At 35.2% G+C, this 16,136-nt stretch overlaps 1 protein-coding gene across 1 annotated transcript; it reads right to left on the bottom strand.

The window, feature by feature from the left end:
- Positions 1-213: 213 nt before the first annotated feature.
- LOC120339148 (uncharacterized) lies at positions 214-15,871 on the bottom strand. The gene is made up of 5 exons (XM_039407228.2): positions 15,307-15,871; positions 10,613-11,551; positions 8,512-8,657; positions 1,583-1,708; positions 214-1,502 (listed from the first exon to the last, which is right to left on the bottom strand). The coding sequence occupies exons 1-5, from the start codon at positions 15,647-15,649 to the stop codon at positions 1,119-1,121; spliced, it is 1,938 nt and encodes a 645-aa protein (XP_039263162.2). The 5' UTR covers positions 15,650-15,871; the 3' UTR covers positions 214-1,118.
- Between the last annotated feature and the right edge of the window lie 265 nt (positions 15,872-16,136).

Raw genomic sequence — 16,136 nt, forward strand, 5'->3', positions numbered from 1 at the left:
TATTCTTTAACCTGACAAAAACGCGAGGTTCTAAACCTTGAATCCATAGCGTATCAAACTCTATATCAGACGCCCAGTCTACTTTACTATCTCTGCAAATCATCAAAATATCCTGGTTGGACGTGATTAAACGTGAATGCAACTTGGTGTAATGGAAATAATCAGCTCAAGGCATCTTAAATATACTTCAATCAATCAATGCTTCACGTTATGAAAACGAGACACCATTTAATGTTGCCACGTCCAATGGCCTTTGTATTATGTTACTAGAAATAAAAACAAATAGTATTCTGCAGAATCATTTTGTAATAAAAATAGCGAACCATTGGAATCAGATATGTTTCTTAATAAGTTCTGTTTGACTTTCATATATGTTCGGGGTGATTCTTTTTCTAGAAAAGTAATAGATTGACTTTGGATATATTGAGTGTCTTACAACTATTACATTGGGATTTGCAAGAGATTTCTTTATCGTCAAGTAATTTTTAAGCAAAAACAATAATATTATAATTACTATTAAAAAATTTTTTTAGCTTTCGTTTCTTGTCCGCTGGAATAAATATGAAAAATCCTCCGACATTATATAATTCGAAGATGCATGTTGGTACATTCGATATTATAATATTACATTACCGGACTATTCTCTGTAGTTAAAAACGTCCGTAACATGATTCAATCAATCCATACAACTGGATAGTTTGAGCTTCTTCAAATTTGAGTATTTAATAATTTAGAATACAGGCGCGTATGGAAAATACTCTTGGTTGGAAGTTATGTAGAAGTGTCTAGCACCAAATACAATACAAAATAGACAAAAAGGAACTCTTTTGCGGCAATATTCGTAAAATAACAAAAAAAACTACAATTTTCACACAAAAAGCGCATTATAAAGCGTTGGTCGGCTATAGATACAACTAAAGAGCAAAAATAAAAACAAAACTAACTCTCCAAACAAGATAAAAAAATACACTGACGTCATCATGGGAAAAGTTTACTATTGTCATGGTCGTTGCTTCACACGGTAGTGACGTAATCGTCATGGCTGATTGCTTTGGAAAATCCCGGTCAAAATTCGTATTGGGCATTGCCACATTGGTTTTCGGTTTTTAATTGAAAATTCACCCTAATGCGTGAACCATGTTGGAGTGATTCAAACCTAGTGCCAAACTCCCAGAAGCCGGTCCAGCGGTGGGGTGGGATGTGTGGTGCATGGGGTGGTGTGCACCGGGTGGCAACACATGATGGGAAGCGCCACCGAAACTGGAACCGGCCAGGTGGTGGGGCATATGGTGGTGTGGGTGATGTGGGATGCCTCCGAGGGAATGCATCGGTCCAAAAGACCCGGGGGAATAAGCAGAGCCACCTAATGCTCCCTTGTCAAGAAATTTGAAATTTCCGTCAAAGCGGGGATCCCGGCACATCGAAGATTTTTTCAATTTCGTCGAAATTTTGCGATTCCTCGTTTGGATTCCTTCTTTCTTCATTGTCAGAGGGCGATTCACCTAAAATATAAATATATTTTCAAATGAATACACATTTATATTATGATACTCAATGAGTTAAACAATATTCCACAACATACTCCGTGTAGTTTATAGTACAGTCCACATGCATTACAGACAGGATCACCGTTTGCATTTCTTCTCCATAACGTTGTGGTAGTTGTTGAGCAGTTGCTGCAACTTGTTCCAGCTCTTCTGGCAGCGGACTGTAAGAAAAATATAGATTTGCTTTTTGAAGGTGTCGAATATGTGATCGTTTATAATGCATTGGTTCACATGTAACAGATTGCCCCAGCTCTGTCCAATCTTGCCACCAATCACATTTTTTGTCTATAAAGATAAATTGTAAATGTATAGATTCACACAGAAGAAATTCAGCAAACGGAGGCCGAGGCGTTCTCTGGATGAAAACAAGTCTTACGACAAACCTATCCTCTTTACTGGATAAAAGTTATAAAAAACGGACATTTGTGCTAACATAGTGGGTCGCTATAAGAACTGCAATGTAACTGTAAAAATATCAATCAAACCATTGGTTATAAGCTCTTTCCTATGTGCCTTTAAACGTGATGCTCAATTTTCAAGTTTATTTTTATACCACGATAGTCTATAATTTAGCCGAAATGATATAGATATTTTCCAAAAATATGAATCAGAGCACAGATCATAGACAATCAGTAATTGTGGTAAATATATCAATTTGGATATTCCGGTCTGTGAACAATGTTTTCAAGGAAAACGACTTTTATTGTAAAATACTTACAAATACCGTAGCCTACTGTTAATTAAATTTCACAATTTAGTTTTTTTCCAGATAGACGCTATGTATGTGGCATTTTTGATCATTGTTTGTTTGCTCTCATTACATGATATGAATTGCTTGGAATTGAATACAAAGCCAAAGCTGAGATATATATGATTGTATTTTTACTGAATTCGAATGTACGTTTCCTTTGATTTATTGAACGACTGAAGTTTTGTTTCACAGACTAAAGTTACTTTCTTCCATTTCAGTTAACGCTTGGCATTACAAGCCTATTTTGATTGACACAAAAGTTAAAAGTAAAATTCTTGTAAATATAGTCATGTTATTGGAAAAGCCTCTTATTAATTCTCAGTTTTTGTTTAAATGTTTCCAAAGTAGTGGCGTCACAAGGCAAGCAAAAGTTCAACGAGAAAGCGGAGATCAATAGAGACCCGCACCTGACTGATTTGGTTGATGACAATTAACATGGATTTGTATTTATTTGTGCATAAACATTTAGACACGGGGAGAAGGGCACACACGAATCTTCTTTCGCGCAGACCGCGCGGTCAACGGCAACCTCTTTAATGAAAAATGTCAAAGAAATATAAGAGAAACTATATCATGTTTTAAAATATAATAAAGTAAAAAACTCGTTGCCTACAAAATGACGCCGATTTAGCGATGATAAGTCAAGATAACGGAGACATCGTTGACAGGCGGCGACCAATTTAAGGATCAAAATTTTGACTTTCCAAGCATGGGCTCTTACACGAAGCGCTCATTCCATGTACACTGCTTGATCATATTGTCATTAAATTTTCATTAAAAAAAAAACGAGTTGTTGTTTAGCCATGGTTGTACGCAATACAAGCAAACACGTACAAGGCCATCGTGAAATTTTGTCATAACAAACACGTTCATTCCATCATCCAACCGCCTTCAAAGTCGAACTGAGCTACATCAGACAACGGATTAAAGGCAGATGCAAGAGCCATTACAGAAAGAATACGTTGTTGGTATAAATACGGATATATCTAAGATAAGCGGATTAATAGTAGGAAGTTACGCACAACGCGTTCTACTGATTTGGTAAAGGGGAACCTTCTAGAATCGACGCTCAATTTTTATTTATATAAATTGGAATAGTAATAATGACCTGATGGCATTACCTGTGCATTGGAAAGTAAGTCCCGTAAAAATGGATTGTACTGGTATCAAACTTTTTTCGTTTGATTTTTCATGGTTATTTTCTGTTGTAAACACACATCGAATTATTCTTTTTCATTCGTTTGGCCACTTAATATTTCCAGTTCACAATGTAATTTATTACTCTAACATCCACTATTCATGCAAACCAGGTATTATTTGATTCGACTTTATTTTTAATTGAAAAAAAAAAACTATTATTTAAAGGCGTAAATAAAATCTGTACCAGGGTGGGAAAAGGTCGTACTTACGCGAGAAATTGTCCGACAACAAACTTTAAAACCATATCAATTCACTCGGCGTCAGTTCAATTTTAGTTTGTTTTGTGTTTCGTCGCACAAATCATAAACTACATCGATTAAACGCTGGAGGGAAATATGTCTAAGATATTATTTTGAGACGTGATATCATGGATTATTAAATTATTTGCGTCCAACATTGTTGTTTTCTAAATAAATGTTCTCAGGGTTTTCGAGTGATGAGAATGTTTTGTAAGATTCAAAATGCGTATCAACGTTCCGTTTCTTCGCATATATCGCTTTTATTTTGTATATTTTTGAACATACCCAATATGGTTTATATTTATTACCGGGGCCCAGGGACATTTTTCAACCCTTGTTAGTATATCAAAATCAAAGATGGGCATTGTGTTGTTGACTATATTACATATATTATACACTTGATATTATATTTTCATTGCACACTTTTTGTTGAATAGATCGTTAAATGGACATCAACAATGCCTTGACACTCAGACAATCTTGTGTGTGTATATATAATATGCGGCGAACAAGAGCAAATTCAAAGGCGCTTTATAGATTTTCAGTAAACACAAACGTGTCCGTCTTGAAAAGCGCGGGTTTCGCTTGATTTGTTTTTGGTCGGCATCCGCCATTTTGTTTTTCAATACGTTCAGCGTCTCGCGGCGTAACGTTACTTCGACAATGTGAGTGGATATATGTTTCCTTGTCAATTAACGTTAAATTGGCTTTGTTTCGAACATCGCACCAGACACTTGGCCTTAGTTGTTGGCTATAATGATTCACTAAGTCATGTAGGATCTAGCGCACAATCACGAGATGACTTCGAACGAGACAGAGCATTGCGTTAAATTCAGCTCAGTTGTCAGTTGCTCAGCTAACTACAACGCCATGCTACAAAATTATATTACTTGAACAGTATATTATAACACATAAATGTATCACTGTTTCACGTTGACATATTTTCTTTTATCTCCAAACTTGTTTTAAGTAACTTCTTTCAATGACATCACCATTTATAATTTATTTCACCCATTCTACATTCCGAGCGAATTTATGTCACGTCGGAAGTGACCGGGGATATGCGATATGCTTGCGTTACAACTTATTGCACTTTCGACTAGAGATATGGTATAACGTGTGTCTTATCGCGAAAGAGGCACGCGCAAGAGCGTGTATTATCTCCCTCTCGGTCAAATGAGGAATGCAGTCATTACTCATCCGCAATGAAGTCTTCTAGTTTTGGTCCTAATTTAAGGATCATAAGTAATCTCCCATGCATGTACTCTCAAATCTAGATAAACCGTAATGCATTCTTACGCTAATCAACAAATGAAAACGAGGGGTTGTTGACGTTTGGAAATTGAGTTGGCATTCGGACTACCCGTTATGCGCTCTACACTAATCTGAATACTGCTATTAGGCAAATTATAAAACTATATAGTCTTGCATAAAAAATTCTTGTATAGGCCATTGGCCAAGGCTGAAATGATGTAAAACGTTTTGTTCTGTTTAATACAACATGACGAATTTTGATTTTCTTAATTTTATTTACGCAAACAACCATACGAATATTCCCATTTTAAAGAACACAATGACATCTATCTGTATTATTTATTGCTCTATGAAAGATTTATACTGACAGTCCGACAAACCCGTTGTTATAATTTGACACAACCACTGCATAAAGCGAACGTCCGAAACGGGTTCATGTCCTCATAAAATACAAGCAATCTGTAAAGATTACGCTGCAAAATAGGCTTACAACCAAGATAGAGTTTTCGGAAACGGTGCCGGCGGATATTGACTCATTATATATATTATTTAAGTGTCAATACAGCGCTTTTCAAGAAATGTTTATAATGTTTTATGTAATGGTGATTGGTAATGTAAGTTTATGCAAATATGCAAGTTTTGAAAATTTCCGATTTATACGTAAACAACATCTCGATGACCCATTTTTACACTGTATATAATATGTGTTCATTGTTTCTTGCGACATGAATAATTTCCCAGTCTTTTTATTTGAAATATTTACACCACCGACATGGGTACTAGGTGCTCATATGTTTCTCATTTTTGAACACAAGAATTATTTATGAGAAGACCACTCAGCGCAGGTTTCTACCTGTCTTCGTCCGGCGCATTAAATCAGGCGGAGATATGCGATAAGAAAACTGTTTACGAATATGGGCACGAGGTTGAGATATTGAATAGAGATTGTGACTTATCTTTTCGTCCTCACTAAGAAGCCGTGAAAGCCCATTTACTGTAAATATTACGCCAGGTTTTGCAGAAATTTGACAAATGCTTAAATTTTTATGACTCGAAGTGTGGCTTGATAAGTCGGCCGATAAGGGTGACGAAAATATATGTATTAGATTGAGTTGGTCAAAGATGTGCATGTAGTTACGACTTATATGCACTTAACATGTAGCATAGTACAACCATTATTAGAGTATAATAATGAAAAACAGATATGCCTACTAGAATAGGAGATACCGGCTTCATCTATTTTATGTGCTCAGATTAGACAAAAAGGCCCTGCGTTTAACATAAAATCGATATCTAAACATGTGAACCTGAAATAGAACATTTAAGTAAATGTTGTAATCATTACAGCCATACCAATTATCTCTTATAATGAATTGAATCCGAATTAAACACAAAAGGATTAGCAAAAGTTTTCGTTAGAATATTCGAGTCAAATGAACACATTGAAGTTTGCGCGTGACGTAAAAATGAAACTTCAAATCGAATTCTATCCATTGATATCGCGTCATTACTTCATCGTTCTATAATAATTTTAATCAATATACATATATCATTCATATCATAAGAGGTATATTTTAATTCCTTTATTTATATAAATTGATATTTACTGAGAATGAATTTCGGAATCGCGGAAAAATGATTCAAATACGACAGATTCTTGAAACATTCAGTGTACAACATCTAATCCAGATTGTAAATTATGTACTCATTGTTAGAAAATCTGGGGTTTAGGTCTAAGTTTCTAAAATTCATAGCGAGTAGTAGTTACCGCTTTTCTGCATTTTCGTATCCAATTTTTTTTTTCATTTTACAGCTGTTCATAAACTCACATCAGAAATAGTCAAAACGTAACATACATTGTTGGTATTCTACGTACATCTCTTATTGTTCGTTCACTCAATCAGTCATAATGATACCATAGGCCGTCACTCAGATTTGATACGGCACTTCTGGTATGGATTTTTTGATTTTCGTATTTAATCGAAGTGACCGAGTCAGATTAGCTGGATATCTTATTCACCGACTAAACGCACAATCAAGAACGGTACAGAAAAATTTGTTTGTGGAAACTATTAAACCTACGTTAAATGATATATATTTAAATAAACAAAATTGCAATTTATTATAGTCCATTGATACGAATTAGTAAAAATCGGTTGACATTGAGAAGCGGTGAATTATAACGTCGCTTGATTTACGCAAATGACGTCTGGCTGCGTCAGTTTCAACCTTCGACCCAAAAGTGACAAATTAAACTTCGTTGGTCTCGCCCCACACGTGACCCTGATTTCGAGACCAAATCACATTGAATTGGTTCAATTATTTGCCACTTGAAATTTCTTTACCATTTTTAAACTATTAAGTCTGGAGTTGGATGTCGATTCAGAGAAATACTCTCGTGTTTGGGCGGCCAAGGGTCTCATAATCAAAGATCATTTCGGAAGTTTTCAGAGACGAGAAGACGCTCTTAACAGCAGTAAACAGGCGAAATAGGAACGATATTGTTGCTACTGTTTTTGTGGACTTACAAAGGCATAGGGGATGATATTTTCCCTAAATGGTAATCAAAACACAAATCAATGAGGTTGTCCCAGACTCGCAATGTATTATTATCGACAGAGGTACCAAACGAAAATTGTAATGCCGTAACAATCAAGATAAGAAAGTAAAGTGAGCATTTTAACAAGGTGTTTGATAATCGAAGAAATTAAAATTTGGCCTCATAGTTATACTTATTTATCCATTCCCATTTAGTAGAAAACCCGTAGCAAAGATCGCAACAGCTGTAATTCTAATATCGACATCTATGCCGTCCCAATTGGCATCATGATTGAAACGAAACAATCGTAAGAAAATGAAAATTTCACGAAAAAAAAACTTGTTACTTTTGCAAAATGCTTGGTTTATTGTCATCTATTATTATGATCTTTTATCATATTCAGGACATGACCGAATTTTAAAAGTTTTTTTTCTCATTATGAAGTATTCCGAAAACTAAATATAGGAAAGGAAAGTTCTTTACGAGCAGGACAATTGACACCGTTTCAATATTGTTTTAATGAATGAATATTCTGATAAACAAATCTTTGTCGCACGGCCAAAGTATAGCAATCAAACTCCTTATGGCGGGTTGTAGAAACAATAAGCTTTGGATGAAGGAAAAACAACGTTAAATTATGTTCCATGTATTCGTCTCCAAATGACGTGTGGATTGAAAGCCAGAAATAGCCACAAACAAATTTGATCTGTATCCTAATTAGGCATGTCGCATCGGCATGTTGTCGAATCCTGAGTGCATTGAGATCGACAATTCACCAAAACATTTTGTTTATTTTATAACGAAATTCAACCCGACATAAAAAGTTCCCATATAAGGCAATAACTCGATGATCAAGTTAACTAAATCAAAGTAATATCTTTCAAACAGTATTTGATAGCTGCATACATAGCTGGTGACCAGTTCGACATTTTCAGTTTATATAACTTATTTGAAACAAATTTAAGTTAAAAGTTTAATTACCAAACGTTTCTTTGGTTTGATGAGTGGTCTGTTTTGTCCGTTCATTTTATGATAAAGTCCACATGCATTGCAAAGGTAATGTCCAGTACCATCCCTTCGCCACAACGGAGTCGATGTTGCACCGCAGTTTACACATTCTCGTCCTTCTGTAAAACAAATAAATAGTATTTTTCATAACATTATGTACTCTTAGTAATGTAATGTTCATTGATGCTATCCGCGGTTTTAATGGGCATGTTTTGTAGCACATCCACGAGAGTGAACATCCAAGATGTTTTTCTGAAAATCTGTTCAATAATACGGGCTTTCATTATAGATAAAGGGGCCCGATGGATCGAATTGAATCCAAAAACTACGATATGGCAGATTAAAACGGTTTCCAACATTAAAAGGTTAAAGTATAGTAACGCCTTGAATGTTCCTTTTATCACTTGCGTTCACTGCAAGTCCGTTTCCTGTCGATTTGCTCAAGACGGCCAAAGATATTTTTTGAATACAGTCAGATATCACAAATCGAGTTGCCTGCACCATTCTATCAAAGCATACGCAATGAATGTGTCATCTATGCCTTTCCTTTTCAAGGTTTCCGCCGATTGGTAGAAATAAGATATCTAAGGATTTTGTAAATTTAATTTATTATATTTAGTTTAGTATATTGTATAATTATAAAATTTCAAATGGTATATACAGGAAAGGAAGTGCGTACCGCAACGCGGTAATATGCCTGTGTGCAGGGCGCTGTACCGTATCGGTTCACATCATTTGCAAACAGGGACAAATAGTATAATATTTTTGCTCGAAAAAAAAGGCAACCATGAGCATATTTATCACGAGGTTGATAAAAAATCGCCGACTACGAGTATTTATGATTGGATATTAATTATTATTGTGATAATGGGCGAAAGATCGAGATGTAAATTATTTTGAATGGAATGCCAATATCAATCAATTTAAATCTCACGCATACAAGAAAATTGTGATTTTTTTTCTTTCGTGTTTTGATATATTCAAGCCAATTTATATTACATTCTTCTAAATTTATTTCCTCCCGAGGCTACAAATTTCTGTGCCCTTTATTAACTCATATGAAAAGCTTCCGTTCCGTCTTAAATTATCGACTTGAGTGTCGCGAAACACAGGATGGCAGAAAATGGAGATGGCTATACAAGTACAACAGTCGCTTGTATGGGAAGGAAGCTGTCTTCGTGTAGACGTATTATTCATTATACTTTCCCTAACCTTAATTTTTACTATCGTTTCTACGAAAATCTGGAGCTACGTTTCCTTGTGGTGCGTTCCAAGAACATTGCAGACGTAAAGGGGTCATTGCGTGATTTAGCGTATAAATACAGTTTATCGGGCATGATATTAAACAAGTATGGACCCTATATGAACATATCTGTAATGTATGTTTCATCTACGGTGCATGCCTGATCTTGATCAAAATTTTCATAACTATTTTTGTTTGTTATAGTTCTTTCTACGCACGTTATAGGATGAAACGAGTGATAGTTTTTGTCTGTTTTCAATAAAAAGAAATAATCGTGGAACGTAATGTTTGTGATATTCGCAGAAAAATGTCATCTTGAAATTTGATGAGACTCAAGCTTAAATGGCGATGTTAAAGAGCTTACCAATTACAATTGTTTCTCGGTATGGGAATGAAAAAATAACAATTGTGCACCAATTAATTAGTGTATACATTTGAAAAAGAGTTGTATTCAAATCAAATTTCATTGAAAAGCTATTTTAAGCTTCAATGCAATTAAGATTGGTCATCCGCTAAGGCTTTTCCTGCAGAAGCAAAAGTGAGTTGTCTGATTGACTGTTAATGTACCAAATATTGAAATTTACTTTAGATATGACCGAATGACTCTACAATTTCTCTGTATTCAATCATAAAAGTCACATAAAGATAATTCATCTGATATTTTTTTTTTACAAAATTCCTAATCCTTTGACACAGCCAATTCAAAGACAACTACCCATATGCTGGAACATTATTAATACAAGTTCCGATATCTCGACTTATCTTGCTCCGATTTAGAATCATTTTAGCCTAACATCAGAAACTACAGATCAATGAAATAATAAAGCGTACCTGTGCACGACCTTGTCTTGCATTTTGATTTTGACAGGTAAGATGAGGCGGACGATCCATGGCTAAACATCGATTGCGGGCCCTGGAAGCCTGTGCCGCCGCTGACGTATTCTCCTACACCCGGGCTGATATAAGGATGATGTGAATAGGGCAAGATGCCTCCTGCAGACGCTGACCCCGATATGCTCCTTAGTGTTGTTTCCATTCCCTGACTGAGTTTGCTCAGTGAGTTGATATGTTGTGGTTGTTGCTGGGAGTGGATCGGAAGCATCTGCCCCTGTTGGTGATGTGGTGGTGACGTCTGGTTTGCGGGGTATTGCTGCGGGTGTGTGAGTGACTGCCCATTATGACTTGAGTGTCTCCCAGTTGTCATGTCGTGCTCTCTGGGGGTTGAGGATGTAGAATGTTCAGAAGCCGTCGGCGTCAAATTCTGCGGCATATTGTGCGCGGAGTTGGAATTTACTGACAAGTTAGACACTTCAGTATCTTCTTTGGGCGGAGTGGGAAAAGCAGAAAACTGCATTCCACTCGAAGTATTGCACGATGTACCGTTACTGTTGCTTACAGAGTTTGGTCCTGGCGTGTTAGGGTCATTTGATCTCACACCGGGAGTTGGACAACTGATTGCCGATTCTGGCGGTCTTTCGGCACAGCTACCTTGAGGCAAGGAGGAGGCGTTCTCCAGTGTTGTCGATTGCGAAATATCACTTGCACTCGATGATACTGGGTTGGTGTATTCGGCAGAATATTTGTCATTTTGTTCCCATGGTGTTTGTGTGATCGATTTCGGGAAATGGGCCAGCAGTCCAGTGCTACTGGAGGTTACCGATGTACCATTTGAATCAAACCACGGCAAGCCAGTGGTTGATGAATGATGGGACTGAAATGGATGTTGTCGACATAGTGCTGGTGGACGATCTCCACTTCCCATTCTTGCAACTGAATCAAAATCATCGACAGTACGATTAGATAAGCGTGAAAATAGTCTACCAACATCAACATTGGTATACAAAAATGAAAAATTTCCAGAAAAGTCAAAATCATTGAATATTTGATTGATGTTATTACGACTGTTGTTAGATTTGATACTCAAATCCATTTCAATTCGAGCCTCGTTCGCTACAAGTTATATTAATCTGAACACACAATCCACATATTGTCAACATTAATTTATATACATATTTATATACATCTTCTAAAGAAGCATTGGTTTCTTTCTCCTTTCATTCGCGATCGCTTTTAAACTCTGCTTACAAATTTTCATCTTAAAAATCAATTTACCATCGCCTATTTGTAGTTTGCGATACATAATGTATTATAAAAACTAGAAAATCCACTAAATCATCTCATTCTTATAAATAAATAGACTTCGTTACGGTTTAATTAATAGCGCCGCCGTTACAGCCGACGGAAGAACCTCACTGAGTATGCTTGGTCTTTGACATCAATTTAATTCGATATCTAATAATCTACTAATGACTAAACTCATTTTATAGTTCATACCATATATGATCAGTGTCAAGCATATTAGCTTTGTATTATGAAATAATTTATTGGATGAGCTTTAAATTAATGTTGACCGAAAGAAAATACTTTTTCAAAACTAAAAACATTTTTGGGGTTGACTCACAAATAGGTGGTGAATTTTGAAAATAAGTAGATGGAGTTAACTTGTTGCGGAGTTTATTTTTTCATTTAAAATCTAAAATACGTATTCGCAAGATATGCGCAGAACATCTTATCATCTAATCTTTCCAACCCGCTTCCTATCATTAAAATTTAAATTAAAACGTCAAGTTGAATGTCAACTACGGAGCAAACAAGACTTTACATTGCTATCCTCATTCCGAAATTTTCAGATTTTCGAACGATATTTCATATTGCTTTAGATATTCTCGTCCTTGTTGCAAATGAAATATAAGAAGGTAGTAGTGCCTTTATAAGTTGAAATGCCTTGCGAAGTGTTTCCGGAGTCGTGTGATCAAGCTTCCCAAAAGAGCAAGCGAGGAGTGTTGAATATAAACGAAGCATCAAAAGCGGCCAATGTATAATTCTTACTATTCCCAGATTAAAAAAATATATAAACTGTTAGATTCCATCAGTACATGTCTAAATTATTTCAGTATTCAAAACAGAAATGGACATTTGGAGAGATAAACTGTTTATAGGCCTTTTAGCTGTATTAACTAGTAGTTCAGTAACCATATTGCGATTCAGCTACAACTGTATATTCACATAAAAATACAATAAAAAAAATACAAATAAATAAAAAAACATCGAATCGGGCGCAAAAGTTAGCACGATAGTAATAAATGATCGGGAGATTTGGGTAAAGCAGAGCAAATCTTCGAGTATGATGTGTACATTTAGCAAGGCTGTTTATGAATAATAATGTGGTTTTTTTTTCTGGCGTATTATTTTTTAAAATAAAGTGTTATTTTCCAGAATTATTATTAATATCGAAAAGAATAAATTCATAATTTCCGAATAATTCCACCTTCACGACAACGGTCTGCTCGTTTTCTATATAAACTAATACGAAAAAAAAAATGGAATTACGATATTACTATGGTCAACCGTCGTCCGCTGTGATGAAATATACCCCAAAAAATCTTAAATCCGTTGACAAATTGCACGTTGAATTTATGCGGTGTAAAAAATATTCCTAGATATTCCACAAACATTATTATTTGAGCAATTTTCCATTTTGGCTACGGCAATTGTCTTGTTTCGATCTGTGCTTGTGCGTGAGAGTATCATTTTCCCGTACTGTATTGTAATTTCATCCTCCGGGTATGACAAGATATTTGGTAAGATAACTTGACGACGAGCGAGGAACTGATACTTTATATTATAAAATTGGAAATAAACGCTTCTTGGGCAATTCGAGATGGGGTCAATCTGCCTGAGTCAGTATCACTTGCTAGAAAACGACAAGGATATTCTACGTAAGCGGTATGCGAATTCCGTATTAAAATACCATGTAAGTCGACACCGAGCGTGCCACGCCATTTTCTTTTCACAATATGAATAATTTTTGGTAAGAAGTTCTTGACAATGATGAAGATCGACAGACGTTTAGGATTTAACAATGGCAGTTAATAATAATTCTGCGTTATTATTATTATATTTATTCAGAGTTATCAAACAAAACTCATCTTATGAAGTTCACTTATTGCACCCGGTTAACAAATAAATGAAATTCTATATTTAATTATTACTTCATTTTTCTGAAGATTTGAGCAGTATAGTGGATCATGATCAATGTGGATTTCTTTTATAAAATGGAAGTTTGTACAGCCTGGACTACCATAACACGTTTTCTCACACTATATGATACAACCGCAGCTAACAGTTTGATTTTTGAAGACGATTGCTTTGTTTCGGAACTACATCATATAGCCTACTGGATAAAGCAAGTTGCACCGTGTGCATCGAATGATTGATAAATTATCAATACTTCCATCACAATCTTACCTAAAAAATATTTTGATCCTCATTATTAAAAAACGTCATATATATAAAACATCACTAGAACACAACAATCTAGCTCCATTTTTAAATGCGGTAGCCAAAAAACTTTTATTAGTGGAACGTTTTACAATTATTTGGTCGGGGTCACAGTATTATGACTGGAACCTAAGATTTATTTAATGAGCTAAGATATTTTATTTGGTGCATTTTAAAATGATAATTATTTTAATATCACTGTATAGTATTAATATGTCCACAGAAGCGATTGAAACAAACAAGAAGACAATACAGAAAATTTGAATGCATACACTTTAATTATGCTAAACAACCAATAGAAAACAGAAAATTTGATTCCCTAAAATAGTGGGATTTATCTTCATAAAGCTGTAAAAATTATAGCTTAATATATCTTGAACTAGAATTTATGTTTGACGATAAGTTATATAAATTCCACGCCTCGGTGTGACAGAACCGTATATTTTGATATTTGCAATATATTATGATTTACTCTATCAGGTATTCAGTACTATGGAGCTTGTGAATGACGCAGAATGGAAATGAGTTATAATGACAATGCATTACAATTATCAATATAAATAAATAATGTTACAAGTGCATATATATATATGCTGTAGCCTGTAATATATTCCCAACTTGTAATCTACACTGTTTTCCGTTTATCATTTTTTTAATGGTATTTTTACAATTATTTTATTCAATTCTAAGGAAGATTGCGATCAGCAATAAGTCATGTACTATTTTCTGCTTGTCAACAAAATGTGAACATAGAACATTTTAACACGATAATTATCATATGCACATCGATTTTTTATTTCAACTAGACTCGTATATCGAAATAGGGAGTGATCTGGATGGGAATAGAATTAAATATATATTCAATTGGTGACTTATTTATATTCCGTTGTCTCTCGCAAATATGTTTTCAATAAATTCTTGTACTTTACTATTACTCGTTAAATTTATCATGGTATTTTGCCTAGCATATATCGCATATAGAATGCATTTTGAGAGAAGTATCTATTGACGTCTACACTAAACAATTAGTCAATTTTTGGTTCAATATTCCGGACATAAAAGCTGACAAAAAAGAACCCGAAAATAATAATTTATGTTTCAAATGAGTTAAGAATTTTTGTTGAAATTATCCACTAAAAACAATTGCTCCAGTTCGATAAAATATTTCAAAATATTCGACTTACCGTTAAGATTATGAGCTCGGTACTGATGTACGGCAGCGGCGGCTCGCGCTGCATTGTTAAGGCCGTAGTATCCTGCCGTTGTTATGCCTGCTGTTGCGGCGGTCTGGCTGTCCATGTGGTGAATATACATATCCACTTCCTCACCTGGAACATACTGGTGCGTGGGGTTCATATAGGGATTTAGTGACGGATGTGGGTGATGGGGTCCAGGAGACTGAAGTGGATTTCCAGATGACGGGCCTCCTTCTTGATGATGGTTTGCTGCTGATGTCATGCCACTATGATGATGGGAGTGATGTAAATGTTGAAACCAACGATTTTGATCAGCAGTAGTTGGCATCATCTTTCAGTCTATTTATTTGAAATTTATTTACAGATGATAAGTAACAAAACACTGTCAATCAGATTCCTCGTCGTTGTCACAATATCTTTGTTTATCTTGGTATCTCTTCGGTTGCAATAGGTTAATTTAATTATTCCGCGGTTTGACATCCATACGGGTGGCTATCGATAAAATTAGCGAAACTGGCAGTATATATGAAGATTTTCTCTCTGAAACAAACGATAAGTTTGAATTGAACTTGGCGCCGATCAACAGTTTTTCGAATATGGCGTCTCTCGCAATGATAGGAAATAAAAGTCAAACCCGCAAACACTTAGTCTAGGAGGCTAAAAGAGCAAAGATATATCTTCTACTACCTTCAAACTAGGAAAAGAAACAAATCTTTCTTGATACTTCCGCTAATATTTATAACTGTTAATGTTACAATATTTACAACTCTCAAACTATTATTGTCTCTCGCCGACAACTCGGTCTACCCAAAATATAA

Source organism: Styela clava, chromosome 9, assembly GCF_964204865.1.
Source record: "Styela clava chromosome 9, kaStyClav1.hap1.2, whole genome shotgun sequence".
Lineage (NCBI taxonomy): Eukaryota > Metazoa > Chordata > Ascidiacea > Stolidobranchia > Styelidae > Styela > Styela clava.

Bases quoted from the DNA above. Each gene is read 5' to 3' on its own strand.
- LOC120339148 (XM_039407228.2), bottom strand. From the start codon at position 15,649: ATGATGCCAACTACTGCTGATCAAAATCGTTGGTTTCAACATTTACAT. The intron at 8,658-10,612 runs GTACGCTTTATT...TTTGTTTTACAG, and splicing joins CAAGACAAGGTCGTGCACAG to AAGGACGAGAATGTGTAAAC. The intron at 1,709-8,511 runs GTAATTAAACTT...TTTTTCTTACAG, and splicing joins TCAAACCAAAGAAACGTTTG to TCCGCTGCCAGAAGAGCTGG.